The 20,477-nt window shown below is 46.2% G+C and overlaps 1 protein-coding gene across 4 annotated transcripts in view; it reads left to right on the top strand.

The window, feature by feature from the left end:
* The window catches only part of CACNA1A (calcium voltage-gated channel subunit alpha1 A), a 234,454-nt gene that overhangs the window by 27,071 nt on the left and 186,906 nt on the right, over positions 1-20,477 (top strand). For all 4 annotated transcript variants that reach the window (XM_024767374.1, XM_024767375.1, XM_024767377.1 and 1 more), the window contains exons 2-3: positions 16,361-16,466; positions 18,445-18,584. In XM_024767374.1, the coding sequence (XP_024623142.1) occupies positions 16,361-16,466; positions 18,445-18,584 (246 nt within the window). The remainder of the gene's footprint in view (positions 1-16,360; positions 16,467-18,444; positions 18,585-20,477) is intronic.

The raw sequence follows: 20,477 nt of genomic DNA, 5'->3' as shown, positions 1-20,477 counted from the left end.
GGCTGTATATTCATTTTGTGAATACTGATCAAATATATACAGTGGGCAAGGCATTGTTCTAGAAACAAAAAGCAGGCAAAAGTCCTTGCCCACATGGGCTTACATCCTCGGTGGGAGAGACATAGGATAAGCAACAAACAAAATAGTAAGTAAATTGCCTTGTACTCTAGAAGATTATAAGGGCAATGGAGGAGAACAAGGGGTGGGGAGACCAGTTTCTATATTAGATAAGGCCTCACTGAGGAGGTAGCATTTGATTCAAGACTCAGAAGAAGTGAGGAGGAAGCCACAAAGCTGTCTGGGGGAAGAGGGAACAGCAGGTGCAAAGGCCCTGAGGTAAAGTCATGCTTGACATGTTGGAGGAATAGCAAGGAGGCTGGTGTGGCTGAAGGGAGTGAGCAAAGGGGAGAGTGGGAGGAGGTAAGGGCAGGGAGATGACAGGGCAGGTGGTGCAGGGCCTTGTGGACTATAGGGAGGACTTTGGCTTCTGCTGTGAGTAAGGTAGGAGCCATAGAGAGTTCTGAGCAAAGGAGGGACACGACCTGACTCAGATGTTCCCAGGCTCCTCTGGCCACTGTGCAGGGAGCAGACCTTGGTGGGGGGAAGGGCAGAAACTTGGGATTAGGAAGGAAGTGACAGTGCTGGTTTAGGCAAGTGGGGGCGGGACTAGGCTGTTAGCTGTGGAGATAATGAGTGGTTGGATTCTGGCAACGATTTAAAAAAATTTCTTTTGTGGTAAAATATATATAACATTTACTATTTTGAGGTGTACAATTCAATCGCCATTAGTACATTCACCACCTCTTTTAGTTTCACAACACTTGATCACCCCAAAAAGAAATCTTATATCCTTTACTAGTCACTTCCCATTCTCTCTCCCCTGCTACCCCCCAGTTCCTGGCAACCACCAGTTCTGGCTGTAATTTGAAGGTTGGTCTGTAAGATTTTTGGATAGATAGGTGGTGAGGGCTCAATGAATTAATGTGCAGAAAGCACATAGGTAGCACATACTAGGTGCTCACAGCTGAAATGGCTATGATGTGTTGGCAGTGATGGTGAGTGCTTTCCAGAAGCCTTGCTCTAATGCTAAACTGGCCTACCCATCTATTTAGAATTGCCACTTGCTGGCTGGGTGTACAGTAGAGCCAGATCTTTAACACTTCCTGACTGGCTTGGGTATGGGTGGGGGAGGAGTACTCAGAAGGGCCAAGCCAGCACCATCCGTTCTGGAACACCATCCAACTCCGGTCCAGATTTCCCAGAACTGTGCAGGAAAATGTCCAGGGAAGGACAATGCAGCTGATGGGAGTTCTGGCAAGCCCTGGCCTTGGCTTCCTGAGGCTGTTACATAAACTAGTGTTTAGAGCTTCAACCAAGATGGCGGCTTTCAGGGCAAGAGCAAGAAGCATACTCCTTCTCTTCATGGTTGTGCCCCCACTTCCTTATGTGGCTTCATACAAATCCCTACTCCATTCTCTGTTGCTGTTGACCTCTCTCTCTAAGTGTGAGACTTTTCATCCCTTTCTTGATGTTTGTGATGTGTTTTGGTTTCTAAAGATGAGACCTCTTTACTTATGCTCGGGTGTTAACTTTCTGTCTCCTTCCATCTCTCCCTCACTCAATGCATTATTTTCCCTTGTCCCTTCTCCCCCCTGCCTGTATTGATATTTATCCTCACAGTTATCTAGACTTTATTCTCAAGTCTTGTCATGTGCAGGGTGGTAGAGCTTAAAGAACATGGCCCATATGGTTCTGAATTCTGATCCCACTTCTGCCACCTTTGAAGCTGCTTTGACTTTGGGCAAGTCATTTAATCCTCCTAAGTGGAAATCCTTCACCTTGCTCAACTAATGTTTCTGGTTCTTCTCTGGTTACAGAGTAAAGTGTCTCTTCTCCGCGCCCTGGAAGATAGACATGGTCATGTAACTTGCTTTAGCCAGTGGAATGTGAGGGGAAGTGACGGGTGTCACTTCTGGGTAGAAGCTTTAAGAGTCAGTGTATGATTCACCATGTTCCCTTTTTCTTGCCTCCACCATCACACATGCACAGAGAGCGAGCCTCCCTCAGACTAGATGCTGGAGAGAGGATGGCATAGAACAGAGTCCTCATCTGCATTGGACATACAGCATGAGCAAGAAAATAGACCTGTGATGCTTTCAGTCACTAAGGATTGGAGGTTTTTTGTTACTGCAGCAGGATGTAGAATATTCAGAACGTATATTCATCATCTGTGCACTGGGACTAATATCTAAGCACAATTTTCTGATGAGGGGTATGTATACTAATTTAAATTTCCAGCTAACAAAGATTATTTCCCTTTTCCTTTCTTCCTATGGAGACTCTATTTCCTTTCCCTGTTTTTCAATCTTGAATAAAAATAGAGAAAGAATTGTTTTCCTTTGGGGAGATGAATGGTTTCTAAACCCCTGGGCATTGATTCAGACACCCTCAACCTCCTTCTTCCTATGACTTTTTTTTCCTCTCCTTCCCTGATCACTTAGTATCTGCTGAGGGATGAATGAACCCCCGTTTTAACTCTTGCCATCTTCAGCTTCCTTTTCTCCACCTCCCCTTTGTCTGTTCTACTCCTGCTCACCCCACCAGGGAGTTTATACTCAAGTTCTAGAACCTGCAGTGTTCCTCCATTATCTTTGGTTTCTTGCTTGCCTAGCACCCCCTGGGAATCAGCTACAGTAGCAAATTAACAAAGAACTCTGAAGTGCCTCAAGCTTGAAGACATTTCCTTTTGCTCACCTAAGCAGGATCCTGGAGCAATTGCAAATATCCTGTCCCCTACTGTAAATCCTTCTTCATCATTGTGAGAGATTCAGTCAGGATCAGTGAAGACCCAAGCAGAAGATCTTGGCTGAGCCTCCTTGCTGTTCCGGCTGCGCCGGGTGTTGTCACATTGATGAAGCTCCTGGGACCGCTGCCAGCAGCCTCTAGGATTAAATCAATAGAGTTTGCAAAAGTAAAAGCTTCTTTTGGAGGCAGAGAATATATTGGTTTATTTTTTAATGATAAAGCCTCAAGGAGAATCTTCACGGATGGCAGGGCCAGCAGAGGAAAAGGCTGGGCAGACCCAAATATTTGAAGAAGTGTGTGGGGGAGCAAATGAAGGAGGTTTCATCCGGGACTTGGGGCTTTCCAGAAAATCTGTTTAACTCGGCTTGCCAATGCAACAGCTGGGAGAGTAGGAAGATTTAGAAAGGACTGCTGTTGAGATATAGAGAGAAATGAAATAGGTAGGGATTCATTCGCTCACTTGACAAACATATATTGAGATCCTGCTATGAGCTCAGCACTGGGACGGGTGCTGAGGATGTAACGATGAGCAAATTCTATGACAAGTGTTTGTAGAAGAGATGAGGAGGATAGAAGACCCAGGAGAAGGTCATGTGAATATGGGGGTAGAGATTGGGGTGATGTTGCCACAAGCCAAGAAACACCTAGAGCCACCAGAAGCTGGAAGAAGCAAGAAAGGATCCTCCCCTAGAACCCTCTGGAGGGAGCTTGGTCTTGCCGATACCTTAATTGTGGGTTCCTGGCCTGTATAACTGTTAGGGAATAAATTTATTTTATGGGTTTTTATGGGTGGGCTTTAAGCCACCCAGTTTGTGGTAATTCATTACAGCAGCTATAGGAAATGAATACAGATGTGCCTATGAAGTTTGAGATGTCTCTGAGAAGGTGCAAAAGGGCACATCCATAGCCAGAACCTCACTCTGGAGCAGGGAGGAAATGGGATGAAGAAATATCCCAACTCCCCTTCTTTCCCTTCAGTCATCTTGCTGGTGCTTCTCATTGGCCAAACCTGCCCAGAAGGCAGGAGATGAGGAAGGCTGGGTAATGCCATTTACCAGAGTCAGTCCTGCTTTTCCCAAGACACAGGGCAGAGCAGTGAGTAGATATTTGGGAGGCAAGAGCAGCAAGAGATGACAAAACACATCAAAATGCATGAGACTCCCTAGAAAGTAGATGCAGAGAATGGAAGACTGCCTGGGATTGAGCCCCAAGGCAGACAAACATTTGGAGATTTAGTAGAAAAGGGGGAGTGAGAAGGGGAAACAGAGAAATAGTGACAAGAAGGATAGTAGGAAAACACAAAAGGAGGGCATGACCAATTAATCTGAGCACAGAAAAGTGGTCCTGGGATTTGGCAGCCTGGAGGTCTTTGGCAATCCTCACTATAAGAGTTTTGATTACGTGATGGGGCCAGAAGCCAGCCTGGAGAGAGGAGAAGAAGAATTTGAGGTGACGAAGTGGAGGCAACATGTGTAGTCAACTCCTTCTTTACGAAGGGGAGTAATGAAATGGTTTGGTGGCTGGAGGGAGATTTGAAGTCAAGGGTGGGGCTTCTAATGATGGGAGGATATTTATTTCTCTAAATTGGGTTATTCCCAGCAGTGTACCAATAGGTGCTGGTATCTTTTCCACCTAGTATGCTCTAATTCTTTTTTTTTTTTTTGTGGTACGCGGGCCTCTCACTGTTGTGGCCTCTCCCGTTACGGAGCACAGGCTCCGGACGCACAGGCTCAGCGGCCATGGCTCACGGGCCCAGGTGCTCCGCGGCATGTGGGATCCTCCCGGACCGGGGCACGAACCCGTGTCCCCTGCATCGGCAGGCGGACTCTCAACCACTGCGCCACCAAGGAAGCCCGGATACTCTAATTCTTGAATGACCATTCGAGGTTTAGGATCATGAATTCAATGTCATCCTCCCAGATCGTTGATCTCGTTCAGGAATGTTACTCTGTACAGACCCTGGGAAAGTAACTGGTTCGGTTCATCCAAGGATAGGCTTTTTCCAGGATGGAAAGAGAGGCAAGGGAGTGATATATAACCAACCTACATAAGGTTGACAAGGAAGGAGATGAAGGCAGGAGAGAGTGCTGAGAAATGGTGGGGTCAGCAGGTTGCGGGGCTTCAGAGGATGGATGTTCGTTTGCATTTAAAAAGTTAGCTGGGAGGAGAAGAGTGGTACTTAAAGAGAAAGATGATGGGAAGGGGCATTCTGGAGGTAGCTGGTGTCACTTCTGGGTGTGTGTGGCTTGGAGTTGACATTGGTCATTGGATGAGGAGGTAAGGATGTCCTCCAATGATCAGGTAAGGGAGGGGCCAGCATGGACAGTGGTCTCGCCGCATGGAAGTTGAAGATCATAGTTACAGGCTCTACCAAAGTCTTACTCCCAGCTTTTGTTTTCCTGTGGACCTCAGCATCTCGGCTGCTGAGGCTTGGACCTTGGACTTCCTGCTGAGCCCAGTGGCACTGGGAGAGACCTGTGTGGCCTTGTGTGGTTTGGGAGAGGGAATTTCTTGGCCTTCCTGCCTTTCTTGGGGACCTTCTCCTTGGCTGCACCTGGGTTTGAGGGGGCCTTACTCACCTCATCTGGGTTCTTACATACCGTTTTCACCTCACCTGGATTGGGAGGGTCCTTCTTTGTCTCTCTTGCTTTCTTGGGGCTCTTCTCCTTGGCTTCACTGTTTACTTAGGGCTATCATGGCAGATGTCTCCCTGGGCTGGATTTTCCTACTGTTTGGGGAAACTAATCTGAAGCTGCCAGTGGCCCCCTTGGCCTAGGAGTTGGTGGTCTTCAGGGAATTTTCAAGTTTGAATTTAAGCCAAGGGGTAGATGAAATATATTGAGAAGATGCTGAGGAAATGGAGAATTTTGCTGACCACAGCACAGGGGTGACAGTACAACGAGACAGGAGAATGACTTCCCCTTAGTAGAGTGAATATGCCAGGGAACATGGTTGTAAATTGGACCAGGAGACAGAGATCTCACATCGCTCAGATGTGTCCAGGGAACTTTACTGTCCTGAAAAAAGAGAGAGAGAGAAACAAAGAGAAGTATTCAGTCCTTATTTGGAGCCTCAGACCCCAAGAGTTTAAAATTAACCAATACCTCCTGCTCAAAACTTGTTTCGGTACTTCTTCCCTTTCTCTTTTTCATTAAGGGAACTTCATTTTGCTGTGTGTGTGTGCATGCATGTGTGTGTATGTATGTGTGTTTTCCATGAGTCATGTTAGTTCTTCCACATTTAAACTTTTTGTTACAGAGCAATTTTTACATTTAAATTAGGGATTTAATTTCAGTATGAACACACATACTCACTTCACTTTCTAAAACACTGTAAAATATAGCTCTGTGAATCTCTGGGTTGATTTGGCAGTATCTGTGAGAATGTCAAGCATGCACCCTGCACCCCCTCTAACCCAGCAATTCCATGTCTTGGAATTTATCCCACAGAAAAAGTCCTCACAGATACACAAGGATGTATGGTCAGATTATTCAGCACAGCTTTGCTTGTAATAGAGACAAACTGGAAGCATTTAGGAGAACAGTAAATACATGATGATGCATCCATTCACGATAATACCGCACAGCCTTTTAAAAGAGGGAAGTCCAATATACTGATGTGGAAAATGTGTCCATTGTGGTGAGGGGCACAGCAAATCACAGAACATTATGTATCACGATCCCAATTTTGTAAAGGGAAAACACGATTTGGAATGCTTGTTTTCATGCATTTGATAGTATTTATTGAGCACCTATTATGTGTTAGTACTGTCCTAGTTGCTGGGCATACGATCAAGAACAAGTCAAACAAGTCCTTAGCCCCCCACCTCCTCCAATTAGGGTGGACATTCCAGTGAGGGAGACCAACATAAATAAGATAAATAAATGACCTAATTTGTTTAATGTGAAAAGTTGCTAAAAACTAACAAACAAGCAAAAAACAAACAGGGCAGAGAGATGGAGATGTTGACAGGGTTGGAATTTTAGATCTGGTAGCCAGGGAAGGCCTCAGAGGGAAGACAGTGTTTTTTGTTTTGTTTTGTTTTGTTTTCTTTTTTGCGGTACGCGGGCCTCTCACTGTTGTGGCCTCTCCCATTGAGGAGCACAGGCTCGGGACGCGCAGGCCCAGCGGCCATGGCTCACGGGCCCAGCCGCTCTGCGGCACGTGGGATCTTCCCGGACCGGGGCACGAACCCACATCCCCTGCATCGGCAGGCGGACTCTCAACCACTGCGCCACCAGGGAAGCCCAGGCAATGTTTTTTTTTAATTGAACTATAGTTGATTTACAATATTGTGTTAGTTTCAGGTGTACAGTAAAGTGATTCAGATATATATATGCATATCCTTTTTCAGATTCTTTTCCACTATAGTTATTACAAGACATTGAATATAGTTCCTTGTGCTGTACAGTAAATTCTGTTGTTTATCTATTTTATATATAGTAGCATGTATTTGTTAATCCCATAGTCCTAATTTATCCCTTCCCCCACCCCCCATTCCCCTTTGGTAACCATAAGTTTGTTTTCTACGTGAGTCTGTTTCTGTTTTGTAAATAACTTCATTTGTATTGTTTTTTAGATTCCACATATAAGTGATAACATATTAATATTTGTATGTCTAACTTATTTCACTTAGTGTGATAATCTCTAGGTCCATCCATGTAGCTGCAAATGGCAATATTTCATTATTTTTTATAGCTGTGTAGTATTCCATTGTGTGTATATACCACATCTTTATTCATCTGTTGGTGGACACTTAGGTTGCTTCCATGCCTTGGCTATTGTAAATAGTGCTGCCATGAACATTGGGGTGCATGTATCTTTTCGAATTAGAGTTTTCAGCTTTTCTGGATATATACCCGGGAGTTGGGATTGCTGGATCATATGGTAGCTCTATTTTTAGTTTCTTAAGGAACCTCCATACTGTTTTCCATAGTGGCTGCACCAATTTACATTCCCACCAACAGTGTAGGAGGTGTTTTATTACAACCTGAAGGAGGTGAGAGAGTAAGCCCTGCTCCTAACTGGGGGGAAGGTAGAAGAGAGAGCAGCCAGTGCAAAGAATGTGTGTAGGGGAGAATCTGAGAGAGAAACACCGAACTACTAGCATTGATTATCTCTGGGAAGCGGGGTAGTGTAAGGACTTTTCACTTTTTAAATGATATATTATAAATTTTAAAAACTAAAAAAATACAATAAGCACATATTCCTATTATAATTAAAACCACTTATTTTTTGAAAAGGGATCTTGAGGGCTGTCTGAGGAAAAAGTTACCTGCCAAAGTCAGTGAATAAGAGCATATGAGGGCTTCCCTGGTGGTGCAGTGGTTGAGAGTCAACCTGCCGATGCAGGAGACACGGGTTCGTGCCCCGGTCCGGGAAGATCCCACATGCCGCGGAGTGGCTGGGCCCATGAGCCATGGCTGCTGAGCCTGCGTGTCTGGAGCCTGTGCTCTGCAATGGGAGAGGCCACAACAGTGAGAGGCCCGTGTACCGCAAAAAAAAAAAAAAAAAAAAAAGAGCATATGAGGCAAACTCTGAGAATCAAGGGGGGAAAAGGAGAAGGATAAACAACAGGGATTTTTTTTAAAAAATTGAGGTGAGATTCGCATATTGTAATTACCCATTTTGAAGTGAACAGTTCAGCAAATCAACTATACTTCAATAAAAAATAAAGTGAACAGTTCAGCGGCATTTAGTACGCTCACGGTGCTGTGCACCCACCACCTCTATCTAGTTGTAAAATATCTTCATCACCCCAAAAGGAAACCCTGTACCCATTAGGCATTTCCTGCCTCCTCCAGGCTCCTGGGCAAACACAAATCAGCATTCTGTCTCTATGGAGTCATCTAGTCTAGATAAACAGAATGTCGAAACAGCCCAAAAGTGGGTGAATGGTTAAACAAATTGTGGTATATCCGTACAATGGAATATTATTCAGCCTTAAGAATGAGGGAAGTATGGATCCATGCCACAGTGTGGATGAACCACAAGAATATCATGCTAAGTGAAGGAAGCCAGACACCAGAGGTCACGTATTGTAGGATCCCATGTGTGTGAAATATCTGATGGATCTTTTTGCAACATTTATTTTAAGCCTGATATTCAGAGAGTGGACCACACACATTCACCGTGTTTTTGTTCCTGGAAACACTTCGGATTTGAGAGACAACCTCATCAGCCATGATGAGAGTAGGTGTTTAGGCTCTCCAATGACGGGAGGGGAATGAGACTTACATGGGTAAAAAAGAAATAGGAAAAGTTAATAATACTGGTAGCAGCAATTGAAATAAAAATAATGAACACTGATTGCATGATTACGATGAGATGAACCCTGTATTATGCTTCCGTAAGCATATAAAGCTTCCCAACCTCACAGGAACCAGAGTAAACCATAACAAAACACTCACATTTACTGAGTACATACTATATGCCATGCTCTGTTCTGCGTGTATTACTGTGTGTATCCACTCATTCCATTCTCACGCAGCCCTATGAGGTAGGTGCTACTTTTCACATTATATATATGAGGAAGCTGAGGCTTGGGGAAGGAAACTCCTTTGCCCAAGTCCAAAACCATGTCTGACCGCCCAACCCTTCCAACTACTTTGCTGTATAATTTCTCATGCAGATACTTCCAATTTTCTGAGCAGAAGCATGATTTAGCTGCCCTGGATAGACTTCTCTTTTCAGAACCGAAGTGTTGAAAATCCTTGGATAATATTAAAAAAACAAACAGCACATCAAATCTATCTAGTGTTGGGATTTTAATTTTCTCTATTTGATTTTCCTGCTGACGTAATGAATCTTTTTGCATGTGTATGCCTCTACTGTGTGTTAAATGTAGGCCTCTGCAATGGTCTCGGAGCGTGTTAATACTTGACACTGGGTTTACTTGTCCTGCCCCAGCTTGCCACGTCTGGGAGGGTGTGTGATTAAACTTGCGCCTCTTGCCGCTGGCCGTGGTGCTGAAACCATCCCGGGCCGCTCCAGAGTTGCCCTTGTTAGCTCATCATCACCCTTCAGTCTCAAGTTGATCTGCTGGAGGAGAGCTCTTTTCTAGCTTGATTTTGGTTAGTACTGTGTGTTGGAGAGTTCGAAGCCAATGTCTGAGAGCTCGAGGGAGACTAGTTGTATTGTTCGAAGTTGAACTATTCGTTAATATGACCCATTCAGGATGGGCTTATGAAGGTGTGAACCAGCATGCGGTGGTTGATAACTGCTGCATTAAATTGTGGCCGTGGTTGGAACTCAGGCGAGGGCTGATCCAGTTGGCCTCATCCATGGTTAACACCCCAGGCGTACCCCAACTCCAATTTTTAAATAAAGGCAAAAACATCTACCTTCTAACAAGTAAGGGGAAGCTGTTGAGTGGTCTGTGGTGGGGACCACCAACATGGATCTTGGAGCGAGCCCTACTGCGTGTATGACCTTGAGGAATGTGTTTATCCTCTCTGACCCTTAATTTCTTTATCTGGAAAATGGGGCTTGCAATAGAACCTACCTTGTAGAATTGTGGCAAGGAATTAACTGAAACAACGAGTGCTTAGCTTGGTGTCTGCCCGACGAAGCACTCAGTAAACGGCAGCTGTAATTAGGTTGTTGTGCCTGTTATGGCCCCCTAATAGTTGATCTTATTGCCGAGTTATTGGCATGTTTAGCAGAGCCAGGAATATGTCCTACACCCGTACATTCAGGACCCTGGTACCCCCTACTCTTTTCCTGGTAATTGTGACGAGCATGGAACTAACATGAAAATAAGACCTACTTGGCTTCTCCCCATAAGCTCAACTGCTGGGTTGACTCATTGAAGTATGTGTTTCCTCAGAACATACCCGTCAGGCAGCCCCCATGGTAGTGTCAAGACCTTGATGAGTTAACAAACCTGATCTGATTTTTCACACCAACCACAGGAGGCTGGAAATGAGATGGGAATGGGGGGGGGGTACCACAAAGAGAAGGATGAATTATTTGGACGTTCTGCAAGGTCTTGCTAAGGGGCTGGAACCATCAGCCCTGCCAACTTTACAAATTGATTTTCCTTGATGTTCTGGATCCCAAGAGCAGCTCCTGTTCACAGATGCAGCCTTTCTTCCCTGCAAAGAAATCATTTGGTGGTTTCCAGTGTCACACAGAGCCCCTCTCTGGGGCCTCTGTGGGTCCTGATGAATCTAATTGTGGGGGAAGCTTTGTGTATCTGCACTTGCCTGCAGGGCTGTTTGCTAGCCTGACTTCCATGAGCCATTTCAGGAGACAGCTTTTCCTCCCACCAGGGATGCTTCTTTCCTTTCATCCACCTCCCCCCTTCCTTGGCCTCTTTGGCTGGCTGATTATTCTGGATACCACTGACACAGGTGCTTTCTCCCTGAACCAATCAGGGAGCGGGAAGGCTCAGCTCAGCTAGCAGAGGCATTGCTCACCGCAGCTGTGAGTTAGAACCCAGGCTTTCTAAATTGGGAGGATCAGGCACGATTCAGGGTTGGGCTGAGAAAGCCTCACCTCCCCCCGCCTGGACCACCTTGGACTTCTGCTTGGGGAGAGAAACTCCTGTGCCGAGAACTCGGTACCCTACCTTTGCGTCCTTGCACCAGCCACATCACTGCCTATTTTAAGGAGCCGGTTGTATCCTTAGTATGCCCACGGAGACTTGGCACGTGATGAGGTGAGGGGAGAGATGTGGAAAGCAAGACCCACTCACCTTTCCTTCCTTCCTTCCACAGGTGTTTACTGAGCACCTACTCTGTGACAGATCTCCTCTTAGGTGCTGAGAACAAAGCAGACAAAAATCCCTGCTTGCACAGAGCTTATAGTCTAATAGGTGAGAGAAACAGTGAACCAGATAAAGGAGAAAAACATAGCAGACGTTTGGGGACAAGGGCCAAGGGAAAAAAATAAGTAGGGAAAGGGGGTAAAAGGCTCACTGAGGATATGACCTTTGAGAAAAGACCTAAAGGAAGTGAGGGAGGGAACCATGTGGGTCTCTGGGGGTGTGGGGGGAAGAGCATTCGAGGGGAGAGAATTGCAGGTGCAAAGGCCCTGGCGGTAGAATGTGCCTCACGTGTTTGAGAAAGATGGAAGAGGCCAGTGGGGCTGCAGCTGAGTGAACGAGGGGGAGAATGGAGGAGGTGAGGGCAGGGAGGTGATGGGGGCCGGTCGGGCAGGACCTTGCTGGCTGCTGGGAGGACTTTGACTTTTCTTCTGAGTGAGATGGTAGCCATGGGAGGGCTGTGGATATTTCCACGTGCAGTAAGCCAGAATCTTCTTTGCTGCGTATTTGTCTAATTCCAACATTCTCTTGTTCCATCAAGAGCTTGGGTTTCTTTTCAGCCCCCTTCAGTGGAGGCAGAAGACTGGTCCAGGCCTCCTGAATTCTCCTCCTGGGGTCAGAACATAGAGGAGAAGGCTTGGAGGAAAACGGCGAGCCCCCACTTCTTTCTGGATGACTCAAAGCCACAATTACCTGGGTTCCTCCTCCCCCTGAAATAGATCTAAGGCAGCACTTCCCAAACTTCAGTGTGCGCACAGGGCCCCTGGAGACCTTGCTCAAGATCTCTGACTCAGCAGGTCACCGTGGGTCCTGACTTGCTGCTTTTCTTATGGGTGTTGCCTATGCTGTTGGTTCGTGGACCGCACATTGAGTAGCAAGGGTGTAAGGTCAGTGTTGCAGGCACCCACTTGGCGTGTGTCTGTGGACACCAGCGGGGTGCGTGGGTGTGTGCAGAGAGGGGGATGACATTTGATAGCCAGTGTGCCCATGTCTGACAAAAAAATAAGAAAAAGAAATAAGGTGGGAGTGGGCAGCCACTTTCTGTCGGCCCCCATGCTGACTAAGGCTTCCTTGTCGTACCCAAGAGCTCTGAGTCTGAAGTCCAGGTGACAGCGGCCAACTGAACGCCTGATAATGCCGCCCGTTGAAAGTGCAGCTTGCTCCTGGCCTTCTGGGACTCTTCCTGGAACCTCAGCTCGAATCTGATGCAGAGAAAGTCACATCCCAGCTGTTTAGGGGCAGGAGGCCAGGGGGCCCTGAAAAGTGAGGCGGCAGCTTCATGAGGAAGCTAACAGGGAGCTAGCTGGCAGGGAAGGGAAGGGAAATCATCGGATTCAAATCATGGCTTCAGAAGGCTCCGCGAGGGGAGGCCAGGGAAGGGCTTGGCATTGCTTCTTTGTGTACAAATATTGTCTCTTATTTTCTGGGCTGCAGGGTGAGACAGAACGGAGTATTTGTGCAACACAGCCCAGCTTTGTTCTCTATGCTTCTAATGACTGTCAGCTCGGAGGCAGGAAGCCAATCAGAGATGATCGTCAGCAGGATGGTTTTTGTTGACTCCCCAAATTGCCCTGAGTCTTGGATTTGCTTTTCAAAGTGTGCGTGGAGCGTGGCTCAGCTGCTTTCAGCTGGAGGCAAAGGCTGAAGCTGGTGACAAAGAAGACCTGGTTTTCCCGGCTTACTTAGACTCTTACTCCCAGGTTGTCTATTTTAGACTTTGTTTTCACACCTGGAAAGTGGGTATACACTCCAACTCCTCTTCCAGCCTGTAAGATCCCTTGGTTTTTGGGGTTTTTTTGCGGTACGCGGGCCTCTCACTGTTGTGGCCTCTTCCGTTGCGGAGGACAGGCTCCGGATGCGCAGGCTCAGCGGCCATGGCTCACGGGCTCAGCCGCTCCGCGGCATGTGGGATCCTCCCGGACCGGGACACGAACCCGTGTCCCATGCACGGGCAGGCGGACTCTCAACCACTGTGCCACCAGGGAAGCCCCAGATCCCTTGGTTTTTACAGAGCTTCCAAGATGCCAAATGTAACTCTAGGGCCAAACAGGAGACTGAGGCTAGTTAAGTTCGTAAGAGAGAAAGCTGGGAGGAGGGCAGTAGTTTAACATGGCCAAGTTCAAGACATGCTATTTGATCTTTCTGCAAAACAGTGGATTTCAGTGTTCCCAGGGGATACTTGGCAATATCTGGAGATGACTTTTGGTTGTCATAAGTTTTGGTTGTCATAACTGGAGAGGAGGATGCTACTGGCATCTAGTGGGTGGAGGCCAGGGATGCTGCTCAACACCCTACTATATACAGGACAGCCCTCCCCCCCACATACACACACACAGAGAATGATCACCCGCAAATGTCAGTAGTGCAGAAGTTGGGAACTCCTGCTCCAGAGTCACCAATACCCTATGGCTTTCTCCCTCTAGCATCCATTTCTCCACACCTAAACCTCCTTCTCAGAAATTACCAGCTTTGTTATGCTAGTTTCCTTTCCATTTAAGGTAATTATTGATATGTATGTTCTTACTGCCATTTTGTTCATTGTTTCGGATTTGCAGCTTTGTTTACTAAGGCTATAGGCCTGAGGGCGCTTCTGCAGATCTGGCAGGGGGACAGGGATATTCTGGTTTACCAACTGATCAGCAGATCAGTCCCTAATATGAAGTGAGCAGGACAGACCCTCCCCAAGGGCAGACCCTCCAGTGGGACTATCTGGTAGCCTCATCAACCCGGAGGAGAGTTCCCAGGATGCAGGGAGGAGTTTGTGCCTAGAGAGAGAGGGAATGTACATCTGGAAATAGCCATATGGGCTGACCATCCCTTCCCTCCCTCAGATCTTGAAAGGTCTGCTTCTCGGAGACTTGCCCTGACCACTAGATTATTTTTTATTGAGGTGAAGTTCACAGAACAGTACTAATCATTTTTAAGTGACTAATTCAGTAGCATTCAGTACATTCAGAAGGTTGTTCAGCTATCACCTTTATCCAGTTCCAAAACATGAAGCAGCTACTTACCGTTTTCCCCTCCCCCAGCCCTGGACAACCACCAATCTGCTTTCTGATCGTGCATTTTCCCATTATGGACATTTCATATCAATGGAATTCATACAATATGTGGTCTTTTGTGTACGGCTTCTTTGACTTAACATAATGTTTTCAAGGTTCATCTACATCGTAGCATGTGTTAGTACTTCATTTTTTATGGCTGAATAACATTCCATTCTATGGATATACCACATTTTGTTTAACTGTTCATTCATTGATGGACATTTGGGCTCTTTCCACCTTTTGGCTACTGTGAATATTGATGCTGTGAACATGCATCTGAGTACCGGTTTTCCAATTCTTTGGGTATATAGCTAGGAGTGGAATTGCTGGATCATATGGTAATTCTGTGTTTTAACTTTTTGAGGAGCCATCAAACTATTTTCCTCAGTGGCAGCACTGTTTTTACATTCCCACCAGCAATGTATAGTGGTTCTAATTTCTCACATTCTCACCAACACTTATTGTTTTCTGTTTTTTTCATTCTAGTCATCCTAGTGGATGTGAAGTGGCATCTCATTGTGGGTTGTTTTTTTTTTGCCGTACGTGGGCCTCTCACTGTTGTGGCCTCTCCCATTGCGGAGCACAGGCTCTGGACGCACAGGCTCAGCGGCCATGGCTCACGGGCCCAGCTGCTCCGCAGCATGTGGGATCCTCCTGGACCGGGGCACGAACCCGTGTCCCCTGCATCAGCAGGTGGACTCTCAACCACTGCGCCACCAGGGAAGCCCTCATTGTGTTTTTTTTTTTTTGGCGATACGCGGGCCTCTCACTGCTGTGGCCTCTCCCATTGCGGAGCACAGGCTCCGGACGCACAGGCTCAGTGGCCATGGCTCATGGGCCCAGCTGCTCCGCGGCATGTGGGATCTTCCCGGACCGGGGCACGAACCCGCGTCCCCTGCATCGGCAGGCGGGCTCTCAACCAATGTGCCACCAGGGAAGCCCTATCATTGCGGTTTTGATTTGCATTTTCCTAATCCTCTTTGGAGAAATGTCTCTTCAAGCCCTTTGCCTGTTATTTAATTGGGTTATTGTTTTGTTGTTGAGTTGTAAGTGTTCTTTATATATTCTGTTACCAGACCCTTACCAGATATCTGATTTGCAAGTACTTTCTCTCATTCTGTTGGTTGGTTTTTTGCTTTTGTTTTTTCACTTTACTGACAATGCCCCTTGGCTCACAGAATTTTAAATTTTGGCCGAGTCCAATTTATCTATTTTTTCTTTTGTTGCTCTTGCTTTTGATATCAGATCTGATTACTGTATTTTTTTTAGCTTTAAAATTTTAATATAATTTTTTAACATCTTTATTGGAGTATAATTGCCCAGAACAGGACCTGACACACAGTAGGTGCTGAATTAATATTTGTCCAGTGAAGGTTGGAGGTGAAATGGAGGAAGAATGTCCACATTTTCCTTACAAAGTCATCTGCCAGGTTTCCAGGGCAGTGAAACTACTCTGTATCAGACTATAATGGTGGATCCATGTCATTAGACGTTTGCTCAGGCTTATGGAGTGTACAACACCAAGAATGAACCGTCACGTAAGCTATGGACTTTGGGTGATCATGATGTGTCAATGTAGGTTCATCGATTGTAACAGATGTGCCACTCTGGTGGGGTATGTTGATAACAGGGGAGGCTGTGCCTATGCGGGGGACAGGGGCACAGGGGACATCTCTGTACCTTCCACTCAACTGTGCTTTGAACCTAAGCAAAGCTGGAAAGATTTTCCTTAATTCTGTGATACTCCCTTTGAATATATGATTTTAGCCACCATCATAGCAAACTGCATTGTCCTCGCCCTGGAGCAACACCTACCTGATGATGACAAGACCCCGATGTCTGAACGACTGGTGAGTGAAGTCTCTCTAGGGGAGGTCTCTTCTTTGCTTTGGTGGCAAACTGGTGTGGCCACGGGAGCCGAGGGCAGGGTGGGCTCTCCGTCTTGGCACCAAGAACCGGATCGTGGGCCCCCTACCTGGGGAGCCTAAATTTCATGAACACAATAATCTGGGGAGAGAAATGTCCTCACTGCCCATCCTCCACTCTCACCCCCCAGCAGACCTCATGTCAATCTGGAGCGGGGTGGGTGAGAGTGGTCACCTCGTCCATGAAAAGTCACATTCAAAACAAAATTCTTAGGAATTCCCTAGCCATCCAGTGGTTAGGACTCAGCGCTTTCACTGCTGTGACCTGTGTTCAATTCCTGGTTGGGGAACTAAGATCCTGCAAGCTGTGTGGCACGGCCAAAAAATAAATATGGGCGCTTTCTTACGTCACCCCAGTGAGATGTTTACACCCAACACAACAGTGGTTCCTGGGACTCATCAAAGACCCAGCCACTAATCAAATATCCGTGATTGTTTCAGAAATGGCATTTTACAGGTCATTTGAACCAAGACCCAAACGTGGTCTAGATTTTAGGTTGCTTAAGACTTTTAATCTAAAGCACTTATTTTCCCTCCTGCCATTGACGCTGCAGAAACCAGTCCAGTTGCTCTAAGGAATGTCCCACATTCTGACTTCTGCCTGGTAGCTTGCTTGGGATGTCATTTAGCTCGTTCTTCTATCCCCAGCATTTCCTATATATGAATATGGAGGGACATTCAAAATCCAGTTGATGATTTGGTGAAACTCTGCAGAGCTGTAAACTAGTACTAAGATCTTTCTCGATGCCCCTAGCCATCCCCCAGCCCCCTGCTTCCCCTCCTGGCATTCTGACACTGCCAAGAAGGAGACCTCTCTCCTTTCCATCACCATTTCAAAGCCAGCTGTCATAACTCAAGTGTAGGGAGAGAGAGATGTTAGAATCCACTCATTCCTAATCCACAGAGTATTAATGATCTCAAGGCTTTTAAATTTTAATAGTTACATATTATAATGTATATCCTAAAAATAGATAACTAGTCCAGAAAAACTATGATTTCAGGACTTTTTTTGTTTGTTCTTGCTTACAATCAAGCTAAGTAAAAAGAGTCTGTTGAAAGAATGGTAAACAATTAGTAGTACTGGTGGCAAGCTCGCATGCAAAGACTCATGAAAGCAGAATGCAAATGATGGAAGCCTGAGAAACATTGCCATAACACATGGGGGAACATCCATGTAGGGGCTCTGATGGAGCGGAGCTTATAGCTTAATTCCAAGTACTACAGACTATCAGCTGGAAGCCAGATCTGGCAGGAGGTCTGGCAAGGGGCTGGGAGTTGGGACATTGGCCATTTAACAGCCAGCGCAGAAGCGTTGATTCCAATATTTTAGCAACCTGAACAGCTGTACTGGTGCATACCAGCCTAGGACCATCGCAAATGTCAGATTTGGGGGTGAGGTCAGTGCACAGGGACCAAGCACAAGGGCCTGAATGATACAGGTGACAAGAAAACATTCTAAACAAGTGCTTTCTTCTAGAACTTTCTGCAGTGATAGAAATGTCCTACGTCTGCACTGTCCAATATGGTAGCCACTGGAAATGTGGCTAGTGTGACTTCAGAACTGAATATTTCATTTTATTTCATTTAAATTCATTTAAATTTAAGGAGCCACATGTGGCTGCCCTACTAAACAGCTCACATCCGAACAAACAATTCTGTTTGGCCAACAAGTGTGTAAGGTTGGCCAAAAGGAAAGAAGGAGGTGTCTTCTCCACGTTTCTGTTTTTCTTGCAAAAGCCTTTGGACAGGGTAACTCCAGGCAGGATGCAGTGGAGGGCAGCGAGTGCTAGAAGGTCACGAGAGGTGAGGGGAAGTGGGTACACTTATCTGAGTGGGCTGGTTCCCTGTTCATGCCACCCTCTGCCAAGCTAAAGACACTGACCTTACCTTTTCTCCCTTCCAGGATGACACAGAACCATACTTCATTGGAATTTTTTGTTTTGAGGCTGGAATTAAAATCATTGCCCTTGGGTTTGCCTTCCATAAAGGCTCTTACTTGAGGAATGGTTGGAATGTGATGGACTTCGTGGTGGTGCTAACAGGGTAAGTGGCCCGTGCTGTGTTTCTTAGAATGATCTTGAATTACGAGGACTGCGGAAACCTAAGGGTTGATGTGGTCCAGGCTGTGTTCGGGAAGGCTGAGGCCCCACGGTCTTCTTCAATGTGCATGTGCCTCCTTCCCTGCAACGTCCTCATCTCAGCTGCATCTCAGAGCGGATGCTTTCTGTTACAATGAGAATAATAGCTTATTAGAATTGACTGCTTCCAAAGTGCCTTATGTACGTTCTCTCATTTAATCCTCACAACAACCCAATGAATTAGGAAATATTAATACTCCCATGTGACCGTTGAGGAATCTGAAGCACAGAGGGACCTTAGATCACCCAGCTAGTAAACGATGAAGCTGGGATTTGAACCTGAGATTATGTGATTCGAGAACTCAAGTTTTTAACTGTTGTGCATGCGTGGTTCTTTTGCTTTGCTTGGGGATATCTTGCCTTCATTTTAAGTTGGTAAATGTTTTTTGAGGACTTCTGGGTGCCAGAGATTTTGATGGGATTATGGACAAAACCAGTCTAAGTAAGGTGCGGTTACTGCAGTATTGAGGAGCTTTCAGATCTGGTGCAGTGAACCATAGTCGAAAGGGGAATGTGTAGGCACTTTCCACCAAGGACCCTGTATAAGGTAGCACTAGCTGCTATAACAGCAACAACAAAAATTCCAAGACTAGGTTTAAACACAACAGCAGTCTATTTCTCACTCACTGAAAGACCAAAACAGCTGTTCCTCGTTGGCAGGCCTCTTTCCTCCACACCGTGTTTGAGGGACCCCCCCGGGTCCTTGCTACGTTGTGGTTCCTTATTGTTGACCCACAGATTGGGTCTGCTTGTCTGCATCAAACCATGGAAGAGAAACAAGCGTGGATGGTGATATTTGGGAGGTTGTATGGGCCTGGCTGAGACCCTGCATGTAACCTCTTTCACTCATATGCCTTTGGCCAAAGTTCAGTCACATGCCCACACGTCGCTGCAGGGAAGCTGGGAAGCATCAGACTGTACTTAGAAGGAAACAGAAATGGATTTGGTGGATAGCCAGCCAATCTTTGTCACAGACCCCAAACCCTTTATCAGGTCCCAATATAGTTTCATTAGAGGCATTCAGATCTGAGTGGTCTGTTGCGAGCACTGTGGGCTAGCTCTAGCAGGCTTGGGTGTTCACTGAGGGAGTTCTGTTTGCTGTGCCCACGCTTCTTTGGCTTGCGACCTTGGAAGGTTCCTGGGACATAGTATGGCATTGGGTACTCGTCACTCTCTAGGAAACTCATCAGTGCAAGAGCCCAGTGGTTGACTTTGTTGTTGTTGTTTAAAAAATGTATAATAAAAAGAATTAGACGTTCGAAAATAAGTAGAGAATAATATAACAAATGCCTGTGTATGCAAATATTCATTCAATGAGTATTTACTGGGCAACTACTACGTGCCAGGCTCTGGGACATAGCAGTGAACAAAAGAGACAAAAGTCCCTCCTCTTGTGGAACTGACATTCTAGTGGTGAAGAAAGACAAAATGCATGCATGAATGAAATATCTAGTGTGTTAGATGTTGATGAGGGCTACAGAGAAAAAAAATAAAACAGAGTAGGGATGGGATGTATTATGGGCAGGAGGGCTAGAAGCCAGGGAAGACTTGCATTGGGAAGGTGATATTTGAATGAGAACCTAGAGGAGGTGAGTGAAAAAGCCATGAGGATGACTGAAGGAGGAGAGTGCCAGGCAGAGAGAACAGCAAGTGCAAAGGCCCTGAGGCTGAACTGTGTCTGGTGTGTTTGATGAACAGTGAGGAGGCCAGCGTGCCTGGAGCAGAGTGGGTGAGGGAAAGAGTGGAGGAGGTGAGAACAGGGAGGTGAGGTGGCAAACTGCCATCAAAATGAAACCTT

This window comes from Neophocaena asiaeorientalis, unplaced genomic scaffold (genome assembly GCF_003031525.2).
Source record: "Neophocaena asiaeorientalis asiaeorientalis breed wild unplaced genomic scaffold, Neophocaena_asiaeorientalis_V1.1 scaffold87, whole genome shotgun sequence".
NCBI classification, from domain to species: domain Eukaryota; kingdom Metazoa; phylum Chordata; class Mammalia; order Artiodactyla; family Phocoenidae; genus Neophocaena; species Neophocaena asiaeorientalis.
The sequence above is the reverse complement of the archived record's forward strand: the minus strand, read 5'-3'. Positions and strand labels throughout refer to the sequence as shown.